At 31.5% G+C, this 14,245-nt stretch overlaps 1 protein-coding gene across 28 annotated transcripts in view; it reads left to right on the top strand.

Annotated features, from left to right (window-relative positions):
• The window catches only part of LOC145249568 (uncharacterized), a 585,438-nt gene that overhangs the window by 522,138 nt on the left and 49,055 nt on the right, over positions 1-14,245 (top strand). For all 28 annotated transcript variants that reach the window (XM_080111254.1, XM_080111253.1, XM_080111255.1 and 25 more), the window contains 2 exons: positions 4,090-4,169; positions 6,070-6,185. In XM_080111254.1, the coding sequence (XP_079967380.1) occupies positions 4,090-4,169; positions 6,070-6,185 (196 nt within the window). The remainder of the gene's footprint in view (positions 1-4,089; positions 4,170-6,069; positions 6,186-14,245) is intronic.

Here is a 14,245-nt window from a genome sequence, read left to right on the forward strand (position 1 = left end):
CTATAAAGTGGTAGAATTTGGGTAAGGATAGAAATTAACATACCCAGGTACTGTAGTAGCACTGCTCAAGAAGTGGGTATAAAATAGTATTTCATTAAATTGATTTGTTTTATTTAAATGTGGAGAGTGGAATTAAGTGGACATCTTTATTTCTTAAATGTATGGCAGTCGCTTTTTATGTACAATGAAATGTTTTTTCGTCATTATTTCCACTTGTACTAAAATCATGATGTATCTCGTTTTCTTGAGTAAAAACAATACTTAACAAATACTAGGTGTTTAGAATAAAAATGTATTAGAAAATTATCTTATTTTTTCTCTCTCTAGAAATACAGTTTTTGTTTTCAAAAACTCAAATACGAAAATCAGTGGCAATAATCTATCACATCTTAATGTTCAAAAACCTTCAACAATCACGAGAGCTACCAGATAAGGCTGTCTGAAGATATGGTCTTTTTGACCTAAAATTCACCACACTTGGATGTTCTTGTTTTTTTTTTTGGGGGGGGGGTCTATTTACAGAACTCAATCCTGTTCTGCAAAACCAAAAAGAGAACCACAATCTTCCTCTCTCTGAATATCAGTAATCCTACCTACAGAATTTGATAACTTTATTCAGCATTGATCACAAGAAAGGTATACTAAATGGTCAATTAGGGAGAGAAAAATTATATTCTCTACTTCTTTACTCAGTGTTTGAGAAGTAAAGAATTTTAATGGAATATTCGAATATCTATTTAGCTTGTGTAGAAATCAAATGTTGCCCTCCCCCCCAGGAAGTGGGCCCTTTGATTTCTGAGAACATTGACATAAGTAAAATAAAAATAAAAAGTTAAATGCTATAAAATAAAACAAAACGAACTAAGACCAACGGTATCAAAGAGCACAAATAATAATCCTACCAATTTAATTATATTTGACAAACTTATTTGGCATTAAATAACCCACGGATGGATGATATGCTATAATGTGGAACAAACTACACTATAAATAAATATTTGAAAATATAAGGAATTTTAAGCATAAAAACTTCTACTAAAATGACTGGATTCAGCATCAAATAACCTGAAAAATGTTTATACTTCAACCAGTTATTTACAGTTAAAAAAAAAATGACACGAGTTTCCTTTGAAATGAAAAAAAATATAATCAGTGATCTTAAATATAAAAAGAGGTTTAACTTTTTTTTTTTTTTTAAATTGCATAAAATATTTCTCTTTGATGATCAACATGTATTGGTTTATGTCCCAATTGTTTGTTACATTTAAATATCAGATGTGTGCAAAAGATTTTACCAATTTTAAAATTCCATTTTGAAAATGAAAAACTTTTTTTTTTTTTTTTAATTTTTATTCATAACAATTACGACTTTTGATCTTTATAACTTGATTCCATTTGTTAACAAGTTTATAAATGACTTATTTAGGTTTTGATATGAAATATAAATCTAACTTGTGTTTAATCTTCTCTGACAATGTTAAGACCATCTAAATGATTTTTTGCAATCTTTGAAGTAAGTGATAATCCGTGTGAGCTAGGTCAAGAGAATATGTATATTTCCTAACCTAATTCTGCTAGGAAATCTTTGGTCAATAATGCTGAGTGAGGATAAGCACACTATCATGAAGAAAAATGACCACCCCTTCGGTTGACTAAAGAAGGTCATTTTCAGATCAACATGAATAAAAATATTGCATAAAATATGAATGATGCTTTAATAATCTAGAAAAAGAAAAAGTCGTAAGTTAATCATGATTTTTTTTTTTACACAGTGATCACCACTTATCAAGGCCCGGAAGCCACTCAGGGATAAGGGTTATTGCAAGTACATTACATTAGTGTGGAGATTTGATGAAGTGTTTACTTAAGGGGGCGGTTCATTAGGAATTTGTTAATGTTGGACTTGAAGACATCCAAGCTGTAGTCCGGTGGGAAGCAGGCAGACAGAACAGAGTTCCACAGGCGTGCAGTTCTAAGAAAGTAGCTTTGTTCATGGAATCCGCATTTTGATTTAGGCACAGATATAGAGTGGGGAAATTATTCACAGTGGATTCAGCTAGACGGGTGTTTTTCGTGAAAGATTGGCGAGGGGGGACCAGAGATTGGAGTTCAGACGAGCACCTGCCATGGAAATAACGATAAAACAAGGATAGGCTCGCAACGTCTCTTCTGTGGGAGAGAGGTTGCAGGGTAGAGAAAAGGGCATCCCCCACTAAGCCACAAAGTCTATTTTGTGCTCTGTCAAGGCAGGATAGGCTGTTTTTAGCAGCTCCTGCCCAGATATGGCAACAGTATTCCATCCATGATATGTTTAAGTAATAATAACATGCAAAAAATAAATTAAAATGCTTTAAAATGCCCCTTCTACAAACTGGCAAAACCTTTTGCACCAACGTGATATTTAGTTTGCTCATCAATTTTTGTTTTGATTACTAATATAAAAGACAAAGTTGGAGGAAATAACTTCCTCTGAGTATCAAGTTCTCTTACTGCTACTGGAATCACCAGGCTCAAATATTTCATAAGGCACATATATTTTAATTACATTATTTGTAATAAATACCACTCAAGAATGCATACTTGATGATTAGTCCTGCAGAGAGTTGGCCATTGTGGCATCTTCTGGTCCTGCTCTGTCAGGGCCTGAAGTTTGCTTCTGTACAATTCTAGGGGATTCATCCTCATAAGTTTTACCTTGTTATGCTTTGAGAAGGTGGTAGTTAATTACTAATCACTTGAGACATCCCTACTGGGGAATGCTAACAGGGCTGCTTTGTAGTTGCTGGTTTTTCAATCCCAATTTTGTGACCTTATGTCACATCTTCCTGCTGTGGATAGAAAATAAATTAATCAGAAGGCTCTAGTTTAAGTGTAGATAATAAGTTGAAGATATTTGGATGTTAAGACATGATGGATTTTTGATTTTTTTTTTTAAATCAGAACACCTCCTCTTCCCAGTCACTCTCAAGACAACGAGGGAAATTTTTAGTGATGGGACGATTCCAATATTTTTCCCAATTCTGATACAATTACTAATTTTGTTAAAGATTCCGATTCTAAAATAGCCTGTTTAAAAAAAAACGTAAAATTTCCTGGGGGGTATAGGGATGACTTGGCAAAGAGTTCTCATCTACTTTTAAAATGTAGATATAATTTTCTTTTTAATTTGACAAACTTTTTAATGTTTTCCTTTTTATGTTTTGTCTCAGATTTTTATAAACTCATTTAGAAATTTTCATCTATATCTTTCACTTGTGAAATTTTTCTTGTTTATCTACTTATACCATTTTTATCTTTTTTTATTTATTTTTTTTTGTGTGCTATTTTTACCTAAATTCGTCATGACATATAGGTTTTACTGGTAGTTTAAAAAAATATATTTTATCATTAATATCAGTAAACAACTTCAGAAAAAATTAAAAGGATTGTTTTTACAATCTGAAATTAGGCTAAAACTTTTTCCGATACCCTAAATGTTTCGATTTTTTTTTTTTTTTTTCAATTCCTGATTCTGATTAATTGTTTCAACATTAGTAATTTTATAATGCATGGAATAATATTTTGCATTCTACGAATTTGAGTGCTTTTATATGAAGGAAACTGATTTTGAATTAATTTTGATACAAGTTAGCAATCCTCTGTTGGTCCTGCATGAAACAATTCCTACTCTGGAATGGAATATATACCACTATCTCATCCCCCATTTTTGTGAATGGTATCATCCTTTATCTGATTGTGTAAGAAAATATTTTTCATGTTTCAAATCTTTTGAAGTAAGTCTTCATTACTCAGTCGCCCTCATTTTTAAATTGGAAATGTATTTAACATTTAACCCAATTGTTTCTCCTCTATCCTCTTTATCTTTCATGTGCATACAATATTGTTCTTTCAAACATGTTTTTATATTTGTTATAAGTCAAAATGTTGAATCCAGTTTTTAATTAAAAACGCTTTTCATTTATTTTGACTCTATAAATTTCCAATGGGTTTTTTTTTTGGGGGGGGGGGGGCTCGACATCTGAATTTATAAACAAATGAGAGGACTTTGGTCTTAGTTGTATATTCAGATTTTTCATTTATCTTTTACAGAGTCTGAGATCATCTCTCCAAGCCCTTCACCAATTCCACGTCCAAAGAAAGATTATACGCAAACTGCTTTCACCAATAATGTAAGTGCTTTTTTCTTTCTGTCCATTTTTGCTGACTCAACGTTCTTTTTATTTGTCTTTTTTCTTTCTTTTTTTTTTTAAATTTTTATTACCGCATCATCATCATTAATGCTTTCATCATCATTTGGAAGTACTTCCCAGCCGTAAAAGAAAAATGTTTTGGTGCTTCATACTGATCTTATGAATTTTATTCAAAAGTCACTGTAAAAACTACAAAGGAAGAAATACATTAAAAAATGAGACTATGTTGATATTATTTGGATTGTACAAACTACTGTTTTCATCTTTAGTGTTATTTTCATGTTTCAGTCAAAGTAACTTTCGGATGGAGCTCTTTATTTAATCCACGTGCGTAGTATTCTTTCATTCCATCAGCTATTAAGTAAATTGCAATTGTATTTTGCATATTGCACTAAGCATTAAACTTTCCGTAAAATTTAGTTCTGCCCAAGTTCCACCGTTACTGATCAGCCCAAGTTCCACCGTTACTGATCATTACAGTGTTGTCTCACATCTAATGCTCATTAGTCCTTATCCTAGAATGGCCTCCTGGTCTTGATAAATGATGCCCCCCCCCCCAGTAAAAAAAAAAAGAAATCCCTTTTTCTGTTTGAGTCTTAAGGCTCACAGTAAAATAATGGCAGCAGAAATTGATTAAAACAATTTTAATTATAAAATTATGAAAAATATTCCAATAATTAACTATTGTCGTTAAACTAACAAAATTATGTATGATATTAATAATAGTAATGTATGACCTTAAACTTTCAGTTAATGAACATTATATCATCATCATTCTTTGTATTCGATTTACATGTTAACATGCATTTTACAGTTTTAAGAAATTGATTTCCAAACTAACCTATCTCTGACCAGGTCTTTAATTATCTCCCCTTTTGACGAGAGATTTTTATCCTCAAATCCCAAAATCAACAGAGATTAGACCATTCCTGTAATGATCTGATCCCTGTTGATTGTGGTATAATGCTGGTCCTGTGCAGTTCGAGGAGGTCCACCCTCCCAGGCTTCGCCTTCTTTCTTTGAGAAAGGGCTTGGTTTGTTGCTACTCACTTGAGGCACCCTCACCGGGGAATGCCGACTGAACTTCCCAGGTATTTTGGGGGAGGGAGGGAAGTCAGAGAGCCCCTCCTCTGGCGTGCTGACTTCTCGATCCTACTTTCCGACCCTGGTGTCATAGTTCTTGCAGTGGGAAAGAACTAAGTACTCTCTCATGTCCATTTTAATCATTTCTTCCTATGTTTTCCATGGCCTTCCACTGTAAACTGAGCTTACTACCTCAACTGTTCTGCATCTACTCACCCAAGAACTCTCATTCATTGTTTCAACATGGCCATACTATCAAAGTCTACTCTTCCGCACATATTCTTTATTAAAATGGGTAATGAAATATTGACAATTGATAGGCAGTACAAATTAACTCGAAAGGGGATATCAGCAACCATTGGAATAACATGACGGACAAAGTAACTTCTAATTTATACATTCACTCTCTTATTGTTATAAAAAAAATTAAGTCTTAAAATGTCTCAAATTTTTTGGTTAATTTATTTAAATTTTAACGGTTCCTTTAATTTAGCTTGATGTGTTGATTTAAGAATAGACCCTTTTTTTTATTTTTTTTTTTTCCTCTTTCAGTTTTCTTTTTTTTCTGTCAATCTAACAGAATGTCTCCTTTAAAAGTTAAAGATATGTTGCTTTGGTGATACATTGACCAATTAACACCAAAAGTCTGTTGGATTGTGGGCAGGTGGGTAAATTTGTATGATCAGGCTGAAAAATGCAGGGTTTTTTTGTTCTTTTTTGTTTTCCCTTTGCCAGACATTTTTATTTTTTTAAGTTGAGTTTTAAAAAAGTTTTTTCTTTTTTTTTTTTATTCCAGATGGAGGTCATCCATGATGACCCGACATATGATCCATTAGTGACCGATCGGGAAGAGACAACTTCACCTTTACCCCCAGGATCACCTTCATCACACATCAGTCCTTCACATAGCAGGTAAGGCTGAGACATTAGGTGCAACTGAGTGCACTTAGCACATAATTATTAGTTTGAGAATCTCCCTCCTTTTCCCCTTCTTTATTATTTCTTTGTATTATTTTAAAAATATATCTATTTTAGATAATTCTTTCCAGTTCTGTGAATTTCAGTAAAATTAGTTTGCATTATCCCATTTCTATGTTTCTTTATTTCGGGGAAATTCATTTAGAAAAGTAATTTTTGGCATAACACACAGACAGGTTTACAGCTATTAGTGACTAACACTTAACATCTGCAGTATGGTTACACAAATCCAGAAGCAGAAAAAGCTTTCATAGAATTCCATTTTAAATCTTTTGGGGCCATCTAATGATTGCTAAAAACATTAAACCATTGATAATCATCGATTTAAAAAAAAAAAACATGTAATTTATTCAATTACTTATATATAGAGACAGAGGAGAGAAATAGTGAACAACTGTGTTCACAGGATAAACTTTACTCTATGATAGCGATACAAAATAATGTAAAAATTAACAATAGAAAATAAATAAATAAAATAAACATACATATACATAAATTATCATACATACATATAATATATATAAACTAACATAATATTAAAAAAAAAACATTTAACTATACCTAGGTTTAAAATAGGTCAGAACACTAGATATCTACGCTCCCCGCTAAAATAACACACACAAAGGAAGGGCTGAACTGGAGGTCAACTGGGCCTTTGTCCTGTAAGTGCCTGCTCATTGGCTGATTAGGAAGGGTGCGGTGGAAACTAGGAAGCTGATTGGTTAACTAAAAACTCAATAGAATGTGCATGTATAAAAATGACAAATCCTAGCATAAATGAAATGTGGAATATTCTGTGTAGGTTAATTGCCATATATATTTTATAACTTTTTATATAATATATATATATATATATATATATATATATATAGCTGAACATTTTGCTAACCATATTTCATTTTCTCTGATGATATGAGCCTTTATTGGAAATCCATGGAGTAAGGAAATCAACATAACCCCTTCTATATATTCCTTTTGTCAAACAATAAATTCTTAATTCGAATATGCGTCTATGTTGTTTTTTCAGAATTTAATATAACCACTAAACTTATATATATATATATATATATATATATATATAGTAAAATGATTCATAATTTTGAATTGAAATCAGTTTCAAAAAGAAAAACAATCAAAATCAATAGTTTGTACGATCGTTTCAGAAACAATGTTTTATTGCCAAGAAATAAATGGACTGAAATAATAAACTTTAAAAACGGACGGAAAAAAGGAATATCTGCCTCAATACAAAAATGCTAGTTTATTTTGATGTTTTTAACCCACCCCCACTTTTCTACTGATGAGAATTTGTTTAAATATAAAAAATCTTTTTATCAAATTATTGTCCAAGACATATTGTCTATTTCAATAAAACATTGTTTCAAAAACGATTGTACAAACTATTGATTTTGTTTGTTTTTCCTTTTGAAACCAAGTTTCAATTCAAAATTATGAATCATTTTACTCAATATTAAAATAGCTCTAGGATATCTATGCCTATCAAGTTTATTATATATCTACATTACAACGAGCACTGTTTTCTTTTAATAGTATTAATACATTTACTAATACATTAAAATAAACTCTGCTCTTTAGACTCTAGGTCTAATTCCCTCAAAATTATATATATATATATATATATATATATATATATTTCTGTAGAAATATATTTTCTTATAATATATACCAATCCTTATTCAAGAAGTTCAATGTAATTACAGAGCAATATCAAGAATAAATGACAAAAAAACTATATTCCAAAATTCATGATGTTGACCATTTTAGAATTTATTCCTTTAATTCAGTTGGAAACATATTAAAGGTATATGCAGCTTCTCTTCCAATTTTCGGATTTTACTCATGTCAAATCACACTTCATTTCCTTTTCACGGATTGATTGTTACTATTTCTTCTGATGAGTTAAGGGCATAATAGATTCACTGATTGATTCAGCGATTGTTTTTGTGCTACGAAACAGATACTGTCAAGAATTGTATAATTCAACTGAATTAAAGGAATAAATTATAAGATTGTCAACATCATGAATTTTGGAATATAGTTTTTTGTCATTTATTCTCTCTCTCTCTCTCTCTCTCTCTCTCTCTCTCTATATATATATATATATATATATATATATATATATATATATATATATATGAGCAAACAGTTAATAAAACATGTTAAAAAAACACTTTGAAATGAGTTAAAAACATATTTAATCTGAAAAGGAAACACTAGATAAGTGGATAGTCCTTAATCCACGGAGTTTCGAAGAAATACTTTCCTTCTCATCAGAGGGTAGGATTTAGCAAAATGCAGGATCGGATTTTGCATGCAAAAGTATTTGATGAAACAACAAGTAAGTCAAAGATCTTACTTGAAAAAAAAAAAAGTGAAGCATAGGGAATATGGTGAAGAAAAAGGTGATTACACATGCATGGATAGTCTGGTGGAAGATAAATAATCCAGTGACGGTAAAATCCAAATGTAAAACTTCAAGAAAGTTGAAAGAATTGAAATATATATATATATATATATATACAGTGATGATCATATTTATTGGCATGGTAAAATAAAAGTTAAATTTTGTCTAATAAATTCTAAAAAAGGGATTAAATTAAAGAAAATAACAAAGTATATTATGTATTTTTAACTGGCCTTTCCGATACAGCAATCAGATTTTAGAAAAAAATAAATAACAAAGGAACAACAAACATAATTGCAACAAACCCTTGTTCAAAATTATTGGCACGGCTTTGTTTTTCTTTTAGTATCAGTATAATATCAATCAATTTCCGGTTTACGTGCTTTCTGAACTTTTTTATAGCCATATTATGCTTGTTTAACGCTAATTCAGTGAATAATTTTTTTCAGATAATTTTTAGATAGCGATTTATTTAAACTATTATAAGTGACTAAATTATAATTTTCAATCGCCATGGTTAAAACTAAGGAACACAGCGAAGACGTCAGGAAGCTTGTTGTAGCATGCCATACCAATGGGGAGGGCTATGATAAAATTTCAAAGAAGCTAAACCTTCCCAAACCCACTGTTAGAGCCATAATAAACAAGTTCAAATCGCAAGGCCACGTTATGAGTTTAGAGGGTAGAGGGAGAAAAAGGATTCTTTCCCCAAGAGATGAACGGAAAATTGTTCGACAAGTAAAACAAAACCCAAGGATCTCTGTTGGGGAGATTGTTGATGAACAGAGCACCTCTGGAGTGAATGTATCTCGACATACAGTTGGTAGAGTTTTGAAGAGAGCTGGTTTAAAAGCATGTCGTCCGAGAAAGACTCCCTTATTGAAGCCTATGCACCTGAAAGCAAGGCTAGCCTTTGCAAAACGTCATATTGATAAAGATGTTGCATTCTGGAAACGTGTTCTATGGACTGACGAAACGAAAATAGAGTTATTTGGCCATAATAAAGTGTCTTATATTTACAGAAAATCTGGCGAAGCTTTCCTGCCTAAGAACACCATACCCACAGTGAAGCACGGTGGAGGCAGTTTGATGTTTTGGGGATCCTTTGCTGCCTCTGGACCAGGGCGACTTGTTAAGGTCACAGGTAGCATAAAAAAGGAAGATTATGTTAAAATATTGGATGAAAACCTGAAAGACTCTGCTAAAGAGCTCTCACTTGGTCGTCGTTGGTGGTTCATGCAAGATAATGACCCAAAGCATTCGGCTAAACTGACTAAGAAATGGCTTGAGGACAATCATATTAATGTTTTGGAGTGGCCATCACAAAGCCCATACCTTAATCCAATTGAAAATTTATGGAGAACATTAAAATTGAGGGTAATGCAAAGGAAGCCTAAGAATCTTATTCAATTGGAGGATTATTGTCAGGAAGAGTGGGCTAAAATTACTACTGAAGAGTGCAACAACTTGGTTGTAAACTATGAAAAGCAACTGAGGAAGGTAATCAAGGCCAAAGGCTATACAATTGATTATTAAATAAATCGTGCCAATAATTTTGAACAAGGGTTTTTTGCAATTATGTTTGTTGTTCCTTTGTTATTTATTTTTTCTAAAATCCGATTGCTGCATCGGAAAGGCCGGTTAAAAATACATAATATACTTTGTTATTTTCTTTAATTTAATCCCTTTTTTAGAATTTATTAGACAAAATTTAACTTTTATTTTACCGTGCCAATAAATATGATCAGAGTTGAAATATATATATATATAGTCATCCACATACAGTACTGTTTCGTTGTATCACAACTCATCAGTGTAGCTAGACCTTTTCCCAGCCATGGATCGAACCTACAACCATCAAGTTAACAGTCGGCAGCTCTATCCATCAGGCTATGAATCGGTGCTCGTAAATGTCTCTCATCAAGTGCCTATTAAAGAATTATTTGCCCATCACTTCAGTGCTCAAACGACTAGTTTGTTTGCAAACAAATGGACATACATACATACATATATATATATATATATATATACATATATATATATATATATATATATATATATATATATTCACACACATGCAAGATAGCGGCTTCCAGTCATTTGATCACTGTAGAACATTCGTAATGACATTTATGCTTGTATTTGGCTTTATAAAAGTTAAATTTCACTCAATTCTTATTGTGGTTGATAGTGGGTCTGGGGGGTCATGTTCCTTGTTAATGGAGTCAGAGATGGCTTTGTGGCTGAGTTTGAATTACACAACCAGCAACATTTGTGACTGATGATTCTGAAAAGGTGAAACACTAGTTTCTGTAGGTATAAAAAAATTATTATTTATAATTTTATATATATATATAAAAGTGAAATTGTCTCTGTGTGTGTATATTTCCCTACCAAACTACTCTGTCAATTTTCAATCTACAGACTTGAGATTTGGGGAAATTTTTTTAATCGATTTTCTGTCAGGAATTTGGCTATCAAGGGGTCAAAGTTCAACGATTTGACCTTTGAAAACTCTACCAAACTCCTCTGCCAATTTTGGGTCTCAACACTTGAAATTTTAGATGTAGGTTACTTGGACATGGATCAAACTTTTTAATTTGATTTGAGCCCAAAACGATAAATGATAAGGGGTCAACATTGTGGTCGAAGTTTTAAAAAATTTGGCCTCTACGGTCTCTATCAAATTACTCAGTCAATTTTTGATCTAAACATTTGAAATTTTACATAAGTGTATTCAGACATAGGGCAAGCTTTTTAATCGTTTTTTAGCTGAAAATTTGGCTGCGAAGGGATCAAACTTCAAAAGATTTTACTTTTGCTGTCTCTCGCAAACTATTCAGCCAATTTTGGGTCTAAACATTTGAAATTTTACATAAAGGGTATTCAAACATTCAGCAAACTTTTTAATCAGTTTTTAGTGTGAAAATTTGGCTGTCAATAGGTTAAAGTTGAAAGAGTTGACCTTTGCAGGCTCTACCAAACTCCTCCGCTAATTTTGGATCTAAACATTTGAAATTTTAGATGTAGGTTTTCTGGACATGAGTCAAACTTTTTAATATATATATATGCACATAACGTTATGAACAGTACATAGGGCCCAAGCAATACTGGACTAAATTGGTAGTATATATATATATATATATATGTATATTACAAGTCAAAGTTCTGCCTTTTTACACGTTCCTGCATCATATTAAACATGCAGTGTATAGGCATAATTTCTTATATGTGTGACCTCTAGATACATGTGCATGGTTTGGACATAAGCTATATATAGTGGTAACTTCTGGTCATCTTTAGAACAAAAAATAAGTTCTACTTCCAATATTTATAAAGGGTGAATTTAAAATTACACTAGTTCATTTTTTAAAAAATTTATTTATTTAAGGAATATTTGCCTTTAAAAATTATAGATTATATCAAAAATAATTTGGAGTATTTTTAATCTAAGTATCTTCGGTGATATGAAGAATTGAAAATTAATTTTATATAATGCATTAAAAAAATTTATACATTGAAGTTTAATCTCCTATTTAATAAAATCACTGCAGAAATTCCCCTCTGAACCAAAGTATTGTATGTTTGCAATAACAGATGCCACATACTAATTCAATACACCTAGGCTAATAGCCATTATCTTATGTAGCTTTCGAACACCATTTTAGACACATTCAGTTATGATAATAAAATGCTACATATACACCATCACAATCACAACATCTCTAGAGGAAGGAGTCCCTATTTTTCTCTCTAAATATTTAGTACTACCACTTCTACCGGTTGTCACCGGAGACAAATTCAACATGTTCTACAGATTCTGTGATTACACCGGCCATAATTGGCTAATAGATACATAGACCTAACATAATCTTTCCGATTCATAAATAATAAAGGCTCCCTCACCAAAGTCTGTCCATTCTGATTGGTTAAGCTGTGAAAATTTTCATATTCTGGAATGCAGTTCTTTGCTCTATAAACAAACACTTACTAACATTAAAATATGGCATCAATAACAGACATTTTATTGGACCCGACGTCAAGTTGATTTAATGCATAGGTCATTTCAGGCATGTTAGATCAAAATTTACAAGAGAGAGAGAGAGAGAGAGAGAAAATCATTAACTGAACGTTAAATAACTCGTTCACTTACTTTCTTATACAAAGTTTAAAACACGCTATCCACTATAAGAATCTGTCACTGTCGACGTCTTTGTCAAAACATCAACAAAATTACAGTTATTCAAGTTCATTTTACCATTAAACACACGTATATTAGTGATGTTTCAAACTTTCATATTTCATATATATTGAAGAGTTTAGCTTCCAAATATTTACATCTTTTATATTATATCTCCTAAAAAAAAAAAACAGAACAATTAACAAAATACGGAAGTGTATTTGTTAATTTTTTCCTCTTTTTCATGAGATTTGATGACATTTTATGTTTTCCGGTATTATGATACCTAAATACTGCATGTACAATTATCTCCAAAAAAAAACGTTATGCTTTCCTTCTGCCAGCCAAACAACACATGTGCATATGTTGTTTGACTTATGGCAAGAATATGTCTATATTGAGGATGTTAACTCATGGCTAATAGAAGAGGTTAGCTCCCAAATATTTTCGTTTTTTTTTTTTTATTATGCCAATAAAGAAAAAAATATGAAAGTTTAATATGGCTATATTGAATACGTTAACTCATGGTTATATTTGGAAGCTAAACACTAGAATATATAAATATATATAAAATGTGTTGGTACTTTGCCACGGTACATTCATTTTGGCCACGGGCGCCAGTGCCCACTATTCTAATGGGTCTAAGTGGCTCCCACTTACAACCATAGTTTAATTATTTGTTTTTCTAAATAGGTGGGGTGGGAAGGGCATACTTCCATTGGGCAACGTCAGTACACGGGTCCTGCTAGTAAATTAATAAATGAAACCCGTTTTCAGACTAGTTGAGAAAAAAAACTTTCTAGGTAATCTGTATTTGTTTTGGAATTTAAAAGTTGTAGAAAACATTGAGGTATTTTATTTAGTACTTGCTTTAATTTAATTATGATTATTATTATATGGCTCTGCTATGTCTTGAACACTATTGAAAATATATACTGAAAAATTTTCACTCATAATAAATGTTTTAAAATATGGTCATATAGAGTATTTAAAAAGTATTCTTGAATTAAATTGATCAAAAGAAAAATATAAAAATAAAACTCTAAAAACTTATATATATATAAGTCCCATTATTATTCCCATTCTTGTTTTTTTGTCTTGTGGTATTAAATTTGTTGCTGTGAGAATTATTGATTGCTTATTTCCTTTTTATTTCTTTTTCTTTTTGAATAACTGCTTCTGAAGTGTCAGCTACAAGCATGAAAACCTTGTGTAAATATACAATGTCTTCCCAACACCCTATGAAACCAACCAACAATACCTTTTCCCCTCTCATCTTTTTTTTTACATTTTATTTTACTGTGTGTTATCTAATAGATTTTCCAGTTCTTGTCAGACTCTATTTCATCTCATCTATCTGATTTTCCTAACTTCCATCAAGTTTTATAA

This window comes from Euprymna scolopes, chromosome 28 (genome assembly GCF_053919585.1).
Source record: "Euprymna scolopes isolate OS-2025 chromosome 28, ASM5391958v1, whole genome shotgun sequence".
In the NCBI taxonomy this organism is placed as follows: Eukaryota; Metazoa; Mollusca; class Cephalopoda; order Sepiida; family Sepiolidae; genus Euprymna; species Euprymna scolopes.